The 13,251-nt window shown below is 35.2% G+C and overlaps 1 protein-coding gene across 8 annotated transcripts in view; it reads left to right on the forward strand.

Annotated features, from left to right (window-relative positions):
* Positions 1–13,251, forward strand: part of Cntln (centlein) — a 292,751-nt gene that overhangs the window by 169,977 nt on the left and 109,523 nt on the right. For 4 of the 8 annotated variants that reach the window (XM_045135495.1, XM_004658429.2, XM_045135491.1 and 1 more), the window contains 2 exons: positions 804–895; positions 9,970–10,505. In XM_045135495.1, coding sequence (XP_044991430.1) covers positions 804–895; positions 9,970–10,505 — 628 coding nt within the window. Of the gene's footprint in view, positions 1–803; positions 896–9,969; positions 10,506–13,251 lie in introns of those variants that run through there. The other 4 variants (XM_045135515.1, XM_045135520.1, XR_006633803.1 and 1 more) reach the window with 2 other exon arrangements.

Below are 13,251 nucleotides of genomic sequence, written 5' to 3' on the forward strand. Positions count from 1 at the left end.
TTTTTTGCTCCCATTTTGGTTAAGAAAGGTTATATTTAAGGAATAATTCAGTAAAAAAATGTTACATTTATCACTGTAACTTATCATATAAGAAAACATTTACATACATCTTTTGGTGAATTTCAATTTTAATATTAATGAATTTTTATGACTAAGTTACATTTAGATTTCTGCTGAGCTGAAAAAATTTTGGTAGGCAGTTACATAGCCAGTATGGGAATGACATCCCAAAAACTTCACCCATGTACCTGGGTTTCTGTCTGCTATGAGGCCACAGTTTTTTTCGGAAGAGTGATGTTTATGGTTTGCCTTGCCTAGCATATGATCTTTCACTTGAAGAAAAGGTTTTCATTTGGGATATTAACTGTTTCAGTCCACCCTAATTCTGTTAGTTTGCTTTGTTCAGCAATCACTCTGATCCTCCTGGCAGGGAACAAGATCAGCAGAATAAAACTAGTAGTGACTGTATAGATAAAAAGGCAATAGATTCTGCTTTTAAGGCAGAGGGGGAATAGTCTACAAAAGAACAAAAATGGGAAGAAAAGCATAGTATTGTTAACCTACAGATCTATTGTACTTTTGAAAATCTTAACACTGGAAAAAAAAGTGACACTACAAAGATACATAATTATGTGACTGACAATCTTGAGAAAGGTCACCATTTAGCTCTTGGATAAATACTTGACAAGAAAATAGACTAGATTACTCATAAATGAAAATCCACAAAACCTGCTCTTTTAAACTGACAGGACAGTGTTTGAGCAATTTATGAAGTACCATAATATATTATTATTCTTTACCAGAACAACTCTTTAGATACTGTGAAGATGATGGGGTCAAGAAGAGTCCTCCAGAGAAGAATGGGAAAGAAATGTCGGAGCAGACATTACAGAAGGTAGTCTAATCTTTAAGATATTGAGCTGAGCAAGTTAAATATGAATTTTAACATAAAGAATTATGTTTTAAAATGAACGTAAACCTTGGGTGAATCCTTAATTTAAATTCATAATTCAAAATCATTGGCTTGCCAAAATAGGGCAAAAAAAAATCAATGTTAGCTAAATAAATGTGTAAATACTTGTGCTTCTGTTGACATGGACTAAAAATAATTTCATAGATGAAATGCAAAAAATGAAAAGAACAAAAGTTAACAAAAAATTTCTCCTATATGTGCTTTTTAGTTACAAATGAGCAGTTTAAATTTAAAATGGATCATGAGACTCTGCTGTAATCAACATACAGACTGCTTATCTTGGTTATTGCTATACCATCATAAAACAATAGTAAATTTTATAATTTTAAACTTGAAAATATATTTGACTCATGATTTTATATAATTTTTATGTATTTTAGAGAGAGACTAAGTGAGAGGAAGAGGCAGAGAGAAAGAGAATGTGCATACCAGGACCTCTAGCCCAAACTCCAAATTTATATTATATGTTTTAATATGGCTCTCTATGTTTTAATAAAATCATTCACATCAAACCTGTAGTCATAATATAACTATCATTAATAGTAAAATTCTATTTTCAAATCTTGGTATTTAATATATATGCACATATGTGTAATACAATACAATGTTATAAAGTACAATGAAGTGGGCTCAAATGTATGAATACTTTTATTATTTTTAGAAGAAAATAATCTTTAAATAGCTACTATTTACCTGAATGTTATTTGATTGTGCTAGATTGGTTTTGCTCTTTATAAAACTTTAATACTTACAGCTAAACTCCAAAAATATATGAATAATAATATTAATACAGCACCTTTATTTCTTGTGCCTGTGGACTGCCTTGTAGGAATTTTTAGTGAATTATAACAAATTATGTCCTTTCCTAGACTTGTAACATTTGCCTATAACAAAAGCTGTCATATTATTTCAGAATGACGTACACCACATTAACATAATAATATAGAAAACAAATGCTCAAATTAATTTATCTTAAAGTGAAAAATTGAAACCATCTATGTACTATCAGCTAGGTCTCATAGTTTATATTAAGTTATAATCTTTGTTTTAAATCAATATTTTGTTAGTTTTTTATAATTTTTATTTGTATATATACATATTTTATTATTTATTCCTGGAGAATAGAAAGTCTTAAGAAATCTGTTATTTCCTTCTAACCAATTTAGATGACTGCTACCATATTGGGTCTAGTAATGTACTTTAAGAAATAGAAAAAAAAAACAGCAGTTATTTTCATTGAACTGTATGTCAAACTAGGATTTATTTTCTTTTTAATATACTAGCTGTGTACAGTTATGTCAGTAGTTGTTTAAATCCTCATAGTTGCATTGATGTATTTTAATTAATTCGTGATTTGTTTTTTATTTATGTGGTGTAGGGATTGAATTTAAGGTCTAATCTAGGGAAGTGATTTACCACTGAACTATTTGCCCATCCCTCTTAATTATTACTGCTCTTGTTACTTTTACTCTATATTTTTAGAAATGGTCTCATTAAGTTACTCAGGCTGCTTTTGAACTCATTCTGTAGCACATGAACTTTATATGTATATATTAGAAATGAAGCATGGAAAGTCTCATATTAATGTGCCCCACTGAATTGTATAGAGTTTGTGAAATGTATGTGTTAAAGTCCTGATATCCTGAATCTTAGGATTGTTTGTGGAGCTAGTCCTGAGACAGGTAATTAAGGTAAAACTATTATTGTATGCTCTGAGTATGGTAATGTTGAAGAAGGCCTCAAAAGAAACCAGCAATGCTGATGCAAAGTTCCTTGGCTTCTAGACTTCAAAACTGAGAAAGCAATTTGTATTGTTTAAGCCACTCACTCTTTAGTACTTTGTTACCACAGTCCTAGCAAACCAATAAAATTATATCATGATGTCAGGTGTTGTATTTCAAGTTTGAGAAGAGTTATTCTTTGATAAATTATTTTAAATGTTCAGTAGTAAAAGAAAGTTTTGGCTTTTTTTGTGGGGGGGAAGCCCAACAGATAGGACATTTTTTACAATGTGGAGGGGAGATTGATACACCTGGACCTTCATCCCCTGAAATCGAACTCCACTTGCCTATGCCCCCTTGTGCGCATGCAGAAACATGTGCACTTACATCACTGTGTATCTTGTGGGACCTGGAGAACAGAACATGAGTTCTTAGGCTTCACAGAGGTAAGTGCCTTAACCACTAACCCATCTTCCCAGCCCCAATCATGGGCTTTTTGAGCTGATTTAAAACACAAACACACATCTTTAACAATTTTGTATACTTTTAACAATTTTGAGAATATGTCTTAAATAACAGTTGACTAGTTTTTGTCTTTCTTTTTTCTTCATTTTACAGGACTGGGGATAGGACCCACATAGGGCTTTGCCTGTCTGAGCAGACACTATATCACTGTGCTATATCTCCAGTCCTGGATTTTCCTTTTTCTTTACATGGTCTTTTGAAATGATGTACATGTTATCTGCTCTCCATTTTAAACATAACACAGATTTTGGCCAGGTGTTACAGTTAAACATAAAATCTCATTAGGCAGTTAGCAGATATTTTCACATGGTATGTGTAGAATGAGAAAGGTGTGACACCATTCCTCACCCTCATAGAGTCAGGGTGAATGTTCTTATAATAAAATGTAGGATATCAAAAAAAAAAGCAGAACACGTTTAATTATCACAGTTTTATGTACCATGTGAGGCTTCAAAAATGAACACCTGGAAGAAATTGTCCAGTTGTACATACAGATTCTAAGAAGAATTGGACAGAGATGGTTGAAAATGTCATTGAGAAAAATGTTATTATACTATAGCAAAAGGAAGGTCACAGAAAGCCTGTTATCCATATTTTTTCTTAGTTCCTTTCTATAGCATTCTTTTCCTCCAGTTGTGGGTTAAAGTCTTTCTGTAATGAAAGTTTTTAAGGGTGAAAAAAAAGGGAGAGTTACTTTTCCATGTATAATGTCTTCATCACTGACCTACCTTGGTAAAGAGAACTTTTCATTTCCATAACTCACACTGGAATGTGTAGTATGTGAGGGTAGGGTAGAGTGTGGACATATGGTATGGAGAAGATCAGGGCGAGTTCTTCTGAGGCTCTTCCATTGCTCTTTATGTCACCCTACTGAGTATGGCAACCTTCTATATATACTTTGAGTTCTATGTTCTGAGTCACAACATATGTCAAAGTTTTGTGAATCATTCTAAAATTTAAATAGATTTTAGTCCAAAGAAAAAAGTAATACTGATGTCATAACTGAAATCTACAATTTTTATGTTTATTTGGTATGTTTGTTAATAGCATATTTTGTTTTAATTAAAACTAAAATTGGGGCTAGAGAGATGGCTTAGCAGCTAAGGTGCTTATTTGCAAAGCCAAAGGACCCAGGTTTGATTCTCTAGGGCCCATATAAGCCAGATGCACAAGGTGATATATGCATCTGGAGTTTATTTGCAGCAGCCAGAGGACCTGGTATGCCCCTTCTCTTTCTCTCTCTCTCTCTCAAATAAATAAATAAATACAAGAAAAATATTTTTTAAAAGTATATAATTTGGGCCATGTGTGGTAGTGCATGCTTTTAATCCCAGCATTGGGGAAGCAGAGGTAGAAGGATCACTATGAGTTCGAGGCCAGCCTGAGACTACATAGTGAATTATTACAGGTCAGCCTGAGCTAGAATGTGACCATACCTAAAAAAAAGAAAAAAAAAAGAAAAGAAAAGAAAACAAACAAACAAACAACAATAACAACAACAAAACTATATAATTTGGGATAGAGGGCTGTGTTAGTGGTTAAGACACTTGCCTGACAAGCCAAAGGACCCAAGTTTGATTCCCCAGGACCTGTGTAAAGCCAGATGCACAAGGTGGCACATGTGTCTGGAGTTCATTTGCAGTGGCTGAAGGGCCTGGCATGCCTATTCTGTATTTCTCTATCTGCCTTTCTTTCTCAACTAAGTAATTTTTTAAGTAGAAAATTTATTTAAAGGCCAATAAAGTACAATAATAAAATAATTACATTTTAAAGCCAGACATGGTGGCACACACCTTTAATCCCAGCACTCGGGCGGCAGAGGTAAGAGAATCGTCGTGAATTTGAGGCCACCCTGAGAATACAGAGGAATTCCAAGTTAGCCTGGGCCAGAGTGAGACCCTACATCAAAAAAACAACAAAAAAAAAGTTACATTTTAGTTCAACCATTTTTGTTAGGTAACTATTAAAAGTGATAGTAGTAAGAATGGTAATGATCGTGATTAGTTGTTTAGTGCTTTCTGAGAGGATTTTGTTTATCAGCATGTTTAACATGCCTAACCAACTTGTATGATGGGTATTACTAGTCTTATCTCATAGAAAAAGAAAGTAAAAGTAAACAGATAAGTATTTTATTGGCTAAAGCAGCCAGAAATGAGAGCAAGATAGAAACCTTATTCAAATTTCTGGTTCATTTAGCCAACACAGCTTCTTATTACTGTTTTTTTATACTATCACCATGACTAAAGTCAATTCAGAAAAAGAGCAATTGCTGACTTGTCTAATACATTATATAATATTATATGGAAAGTCCATTCTGTTTACTATAACATGAAATTTAGAGTGATAAAATATTTTAAACTCTTTCTGTGGAAAGGGTATGTTTTGATAGTAATTAAAGATCTACTGGTAGAAACTGAAGAGAGTATATTAAGAAATAATGGTCTTTAATATATTTTATTAAAGAGGGAATACAAAAGAGAAAAAGTGATTTGGGAGAAGTGAAAGGATTGTTTGTTTTTGCAAACATTATTTTCTTGTTGATAGTAGACAATAAAATTTAGATTGCTATATAATTTTTATATAGCTCAACTGTAGGTCAAGAATAGGGTCCTTTAAGGATATAGGTCTATTAATAGGTGGTGTAGCATACTGTGAGATGAAGTGATTAAAATTAAATGAGATTCTTCATATTATGTTGGTAAATATGCATGCCCAGGAGAGTCTAGCCAGTCAGCAAATGATTGTTCAATTAAGTGAAACTAATTGAACTTACAAGAAAAAATAAAAATGAAGTAGAGAAGGATAGGAAAATCAAAGATGTCTGAAACATATGGATAAGAAAATCATATATTTACTGCCATAAGTAAAGTTCAGAAAACTAGAATAAATTAATATATGTTTATCAGGTATATTTCTGGAACATTATATCTAATCTCGGTTTCTTGCCTTAGACCCTTCAGGCTGCTATAACAAACTATTCATAAACTGACTAGCTCATAAATAACAGAAATTTATATCACATACTTCTAGAATTTGGAAAATCCAAGGTCAAAGTAACCACAGATTTAACATATATTTTCTAGTCCAAGATTAAGGCTCTCACCAATTTGAATTATATTATCTCAAGGTTATGTCTTTACAGCATCAGATTTTTTGTCTCTTTCTTAAATTCAAATATTTATTTATATCTAAGTAACTTTTCTATGGAAGATGGATATGTACAAAATAATGAACATGAGTTCTAGTTAATAGCAGGAATTTTTTTCTGGATGTATAATTTATATTTTTACAGTCTCCTCTCCTACTTTGTTTTTCTGTTATGGGAATATAATTATTGGTTCTATTAGCTCATGCTTTTGAAATATTCAGGAGAGGAAAAGTAACTGGGTTTGGTGGGTAAAAGCCTGGCTCTGGCAGCTCCAGCAAGCAAGATTTGGCCACCTGTCCCAACATGCCAATTAAAGTAACTAGTAATGGTGGAAAGTAGATGATGGAGTTTATTTAATGGTCTTCATGTAGAAAGCACTAAATTAAAAGCTTCAGTAACCACTCCCCACCAAGTCCATCTTATGTGAATTGACATGAGCTTTAAATAGAAGATAAGAATTATGCTTAATTAAGCAGTTTTGGTGAAGATGTGGCCCCACCAATTATTGTTTCAGCTCATCTCCATTCTGTAAGGTGGTAATATGGGACTTTGGGGTGTCTTTGCTAGCAATAACCATTCTTGGCAGGTTGGACTTTTAACTCAGGAGTTGGCTGAATGCTTACAGTTGCATAAAACTTCCACTGGGTCAAATGAAATCCATGAACTACAGGTGCGGTTTAGAAAGATTTTATTGTGGAGCTTAAAAAAAAAAAAAAGTAAAGATCCTTCCTGTACAACAGGTTGTGTCTCTTGAAATAGGATACTGTGAAAGAAAGTATAGCAGAAAGCTCCCACATTGGGAGAGGTCCTGAGCAGGTTACTGGCATGGAGACTTGGGTTGAAGTTTCTGAGAGTAATAATAAGGTTTTATAGCATGAGGGGATGGGCTAGTCAGTCCATTTCCCTTGCCAGGTGTCCCAGGTGCTTTGCCATCTTAGTCTCATGCTTATGTCTGGTTCTAAGAAAAGAAAACTCCTTTAGAGAAGAAGAGATGAGTAAAAAGCTAGACCCTCCATTTTTAGGGTATCTGGCCTACAGTAAGGTGGATGCTTTCAGGGACCTCCTTAGGGGAAAAAAGAGAGAAGGAAAAATCCAAATGTCTCTTACATGCTCCAAGGACATTTCCCACTTCTAGACAAGGAGGAAAAAACACTAACTCAGAGGCCTAGCCAGTGTCTATCTTCTGTTCTTAATTGGCTGTTTAATAATTTATTAAATTATTAATCTGTTAACCCCTGACGGTACAGCCTCTTACCCTCATGGATATTCATCCTTACCTAGAGGCTGTCTTGTCTGTCCTTTGTGGACTTGTTTTTGGCGGAATTCAAGGTGATCCCAGAGAAAAGGTTCAAAATAGTTTCTCTCTGTACCTTCAACCAAAGTACAGACAAAAACAGAGACAGGGGGAATACCAGGTGATCATCCTGCTTTAACTGCCTTTGGAGCCCATGGGAAGTGTCGGTGATTCTTAGCAGAAGCCATTTTAAAATGTCTATTTCTATTATGTTTATGAAATTATTTGAAAATCATAAAGTTTTATAGTTGTGTTTGTTATTTATTTTTCAAGATCTAAATCAACTTTTCCATAGAATTTTTGTGCTAAAGAATTAGAATTATACTTTCTTTGATGTGCAGACTTTATATATCATTTACTAGTTTAATGTATCTCTTTCCAAATGTTTTTTTTTTAGTCTATAGAGTCAAGAGTGTGTGTTTTCATGGCTGTGTTACACAATATGAGTAGCAGTTATTAGAAATAATACCAAAAAAGTACATCTGTCACCTCCAAAGAAATAGTTTACTCTGGACTTAAATATGAGTGACATACAAACACAGAGCTAAGGTACATTAAATTCCATGTTCCAAAGAGATAACAGTTTCATGAAGTTGCTATAGTTACAGAACAAAAGTCACAAATCAAGGCACTCTTCAACTACATTATGGAAACATCTAGTAGGTAGATTACAGAAAGGAGGGAAAATACATGTTACAGGCCTCAGATGTTTTAAGATAAAATTCTTAACCCAAAAGTTGGTGGAAGCTAGGGATCTGTTAGTACTCTGCAAGTGATTCCTCTAATAGTCACAGAATGTTGGGTCACAGACACAGAGGAGTGTAACAAATGACTATTAAAGACAGCCCAAGATAATTTGGCTCTGGACTTCTAACACATCCAACCTCTCCAAAATTATTGAAATTCTAATGTGCTAATATCCCTGAATGTTTATCACAGGTGTGGATTTTTCTGGAAACTTTAGTTCACAAAATAAAAAGAAACAGTTTAATTTATATGCAGTCTTGAAATCATTACAAATTTAAACTGGTAGATATTTACTTTTTGATAAATATTTTTAATCATATAAACTAAGGAGCACCTGAAAACTAACATTACATTTTTCTTGTTAATAGAAATCTATCATAGATTGTATTTAGTTATCACCCCTTCATGTTTGTTGAGTATTAAAAGGATACTATTCACTAATGCTTGCTCCTTGTACCTATTTCTTTTTTTGAAGCAAGCCCAATAGACTGGCCTTTTTTTTTTAACCATCAAATGTTTTCTTTTATTTCTTTCCATATATTTTCCAAATGCATGTAAGTACATTTCCTTCCTTCCTTCCTTCCTTCCTTCCTTCCTTCCTTCCTTCCTTCCTTCCTTCCTTCTTTTCTGTCTTTCTTTCTTTCTCTCTCTGTCTCTCTCTCTCTCTCCCCCTCCCTCCCTTCCTTTTTCCCTCCCCCCCTTTTTCCCTCCCCCCCTCCCTCCCCCCTCCCTCCCTCCCTCCCTTCCTTCCTTCCTTCTTCCTTCCTTCCTTCCCATCTGAGGTAGGGTCTCACTTCTAGCCCAGGCTAAACTGAAACTCACTTTGTAGTTCAGGCTGGCCTCAAACTCACAGTGATCCTCCTACCTCAGCCATCATGCCTGGCTCATAAGTGCATTTTTTCCTTCTTTTTTATTCTTTATTTTTTTATTAACAACTTTCATAATTGTAAACAATATCCTATATAATTTCCTCCCTCCCCTCACTTTCTTGAGAGAGACAGAGAGAGAATTGGCATCCCAGGGCCTCCAGCCAATGCAGTCCAGCTCTAGGTACATGGCTGTGTGCACCCCTTTGTGTGCATGTGCCACCTCGCGCATGCTCATCACTTCATGCATCTGGTTTATGTGGGATCTGGAGAGTCGAGCATGAATCCTTAGGCTTCTCTGGCAAGCCCTTAAATGCTAAGCCATCTCTCCAGCCTCCATGTACCTTTTTTTTTTTTTTTTTAACTTTTCCAATGCATTGTCTTTCTATAAAAATCCTTTTTTTCACAATGAGTAGAATATGCAGAGATTAGAAAACTGAGGTTACGTGACATGACTTGTTTTGTGTCACTTTGGGTCCGATTTTAACTTCTTTTACCATCTGACCTTTATTCAGCAGATGTATTAGTACATGTCTGAATGTATTCATCTACACCATCTTGAAATCATTTAGAAATAAGTACCTTACATTTATTTTGTCCTTGTAGTAAATGTAACTTTTCTATCAATTAGAATGATAATAAAATATGGTAACTTATGTCTTTAAATTTTAAGGGGTAAATTCAACTTTTTTTAGGTCATTGAGTTGGAAAATCGCCTAAAATCTTTTGAGAAAAGGTCAAGAAAATTAAAAGAAGGGAATAAAAAATTAATGAAAGAAAATGATTTCCTGAAAACCCACTTAAAACAACATCAAGAAGATGCAGAGAGCAGAGAAAGAGAGCTAGAACTGCTCCTGAAGGAGAGTAAAGATGTAGAAAAAGGCAAATCTGAACTTCAAGTGAAAATCAGTGAGCTGGAGAGAGAAGTTGCTGCCCTAAGAAGGCAAGTGGCAGAAGCTGAGACATTCAGAAATGAACTTGAAGACGTGGCGGATCCCGGGGAGAAACTGCATCACTCAGCCGACAAGGCCAAATCTGAGATGGCCACCACAAAAGTCAAGTCTGGACAATATGAATGCAAAACAACTACTACCAAGGTTAAGTTTAAAGCCGCCAAGAAAAAGTGCTCTGTGGGTCGCCACCATACTGTTCTCAATCACTCTGTCAAGGTTATGAGCAATGTTTTTGAGAACCTTAGCAAGGACGGCTGGGAGGATGTAAGTGAAAGCAGGTACGGCTCTCATTAACTTGACTCTGTGGTGGGGACACTGTGCATATGTAAAGCACTGGCAAATGGAGATTGAATTTCAACTACTGTCGATTTGGTATTCAGAAAAAATACTGTCAGATCCTTTGAAATATCTTGGGAGGTCTTGTTCTGAGCTTATTGACTGAAATTTGCATGCAAAATTAGCCACAACTGCATGAGTATTTGAATAGGTGCCAGGAAACCCAAAAGAAGGCAATGCTTGATTTCTTCCAGTGATGCTATTTTCATGCAGCCATGAGGCTTGAAATTGACAGTTTGGCAGGTTGATTTAATTTGCTGGCCCTTTGCATATTCACCACTGACAGCTAAGGATTCCCAGGCAAGCCTACCAAGTCGGTTTAGTTATCTTGTGACATGCCAGCTTGGGAGGAGAAACATTTTTCCCCTTTAATTTAGTTAGATAAATTTTGAATGACCCATTTCAGCTTGTTACCAGATGTCTACAAGCTGTTTAACATCCTTTAAATTAAGAACCATCTTCACTAATTATTTCATGTATGTATTATGCAAAGACATTGTACTAACTATAATTGAATGGTGGCTAAAAATTACTTCTTTAAAGATAAACAGATTTCTATTTTTAAGTTATTTAACCCCTAGTGTATGGCAACAGGAAAATACTGAAAATCTATACTATTTCTGTATGGCTATCCATTCATACACACACTTGAAACACAAAGAAAAACCAATGAGAGGATCTCTCTGTTTTTCCTTTTTCTTTCTTTCTTTTTTTTTTTTTTGTAAGTACCTAGGCAATGGGGAACTTCATTATTGTCATAATGGCTAACAAGTTGTTGAATTTGCTATATTTTTTAGATTCTGCTTTGCTACATAATATACATTGATATTCATTTTCCTTACTTTTGTATTTTGTTCTAAAATCACAGGCAGTGCTCTGTTTTAGGTAAGGGAAAGTATACTATAGTTTTTTTTTGTTTGTTTGTTTGTTTTTTGTTTTGTTTTTTTACTCACAGGCATACAACTGAAAACATAATTTGGGAACTTGTGTAGGAGTGGAAAGATGTGATAACCTTTCTTCACTTTTATTCTCGTACATGTCATGACTGACATCCCTTTAACTAAAAAGACATATTAGAGCAAAGCATGACAGATTTACTTAATCAGAGTTTTATATGACAGAGGAAGGTTCATATTGAAAATCTAAAGACTCAGAATAACCAGCTACTTTTATGCTTATGTTGTGTGAAAATGTGGATCAGAAGGTTAGATATGATCTAATGTTCAGAAAAGAGAAAGCAAGCCAAAGGGGAGATGTTTGGCAGGTCCTATCTGTCCAGAGTCCTCTTAATCTCTGCAGGGCACTCTTCCTTTCTAGTCCTAAAGTATTGATTGATATGGGTTGTCCTTGAGTCATCTGTCCATGGGGCAGATGGTCAGGGTTACACAAAACTTCACTGAGTCAGTGGCCTTCAGGTTCTTATCTTATGAATTCAATAAATGAAATCTAACTCTATGGAGTTATTATTATAGAGCTTATAAGAAGGAAAGAAGAAAGAGCTCTTGTACAACAAGGAGGAAACCCCAGAAGTGGGAAAACCCTGTTGAGCAAAGGAAAGCTGAAAGTTCCCAAGTGGGAAGGATCCTAAGTGGGTAAATTTGCCTGGTGAGCTGGGTGTGGTGGTGCACGCCTTTAATTCCAGCACTCGCGAGGCAGAGGTACAAGGATCGCCGTGAGTTTGAGGCCACCCTGAGACTGCATAGTGAATTCCAGGTCAGCCTGAACTAGAGTGAGACCCTACCTCGAATAACCAAAAAAAAAAAAAAAAAGAATTGCCTGGTAAATCTGGTCAGGGTCTTGTATGGGATTTTTCACTGGCTGGGGACTGAGCTGGTCAGTCCAATTCCCATGCTAGGTGTCTAGGCTCCTTATAGTCTTCAAATTTCTAGGGAGAGGAACTCCTTTATGGAAGAAGAGATAGGACCAGATCTGTTGGATACTCCTGGCTTCTAACACCTTGTTGTTATAGGAATCTTTTACAGAAAAAGTGATAAGGAAGAACTGAATTCTCTCTTACAGGCTCAGAGACATTTCCTCCTTTAGCTAGAGAGCAAGGAAAACAGCAAACCTGTTCACTTTGGGGGAGGAGGGCCTTTGATACCCTCAGTTGCCTAGCTGCCTGGCGATTTTTAAAAATCTCATTTTTCCTTCTGAAAACATAATCCTAACTGCCTCAGTAGGATACTTTGTGGTATGAAAACCTTAAAATCTAATATCATACAAGGTAGGTAAATTCATTTCTTTATAACTGTTTCACAGAAAGACAAGGGAGGGTGAAAGACTGTGTTTAGACCCTATAACTTACTATAGATGACAGGGGATCAACTTGCTCAGGAAAGAATTCTGGTTTTTGTGACTTGCTCTGGAGTAAAATGAAAGGTGAAAGACAGGAAGGTAGAAGGTCAGAGAGACCTTCTAATGCTGCTTTTAAGTTCTTCTTCCCATGCTCTTTAATCCAAAGTACTCAGCACATTAAAGTTTGGAATATTGTTTTGGAGCCCTAACACCTGTTTGCATATTATGAACACAGAGTATCATGACTGACATCCCTATAACATAGGACATTTTAGAGAAAAACTTAACCACATTTCAGACCAATGGTAACTTTTTAACTTTTGCTTTTATTTATTGGCAAGCAGAGAGTGAGAGAGAATAAGGGTGAGAGAAATGGACATACCAGGGCTTCTT

Source organism: Jaculus jaculus, chromosome 1 (assembly GCF_020740685.1).
Source record: "Jaculus jaculus isolate mJacJac1 chromosome 1, mJacJac1.mat.Y.cur, whole genome shotgun sequence".
Taxonomy (NCBI): Eukaryota; Metazoa; Chordata; class Mammalia; order Rodentia; family Dipodidae; genus Jaculus; species Jaculus jaculus.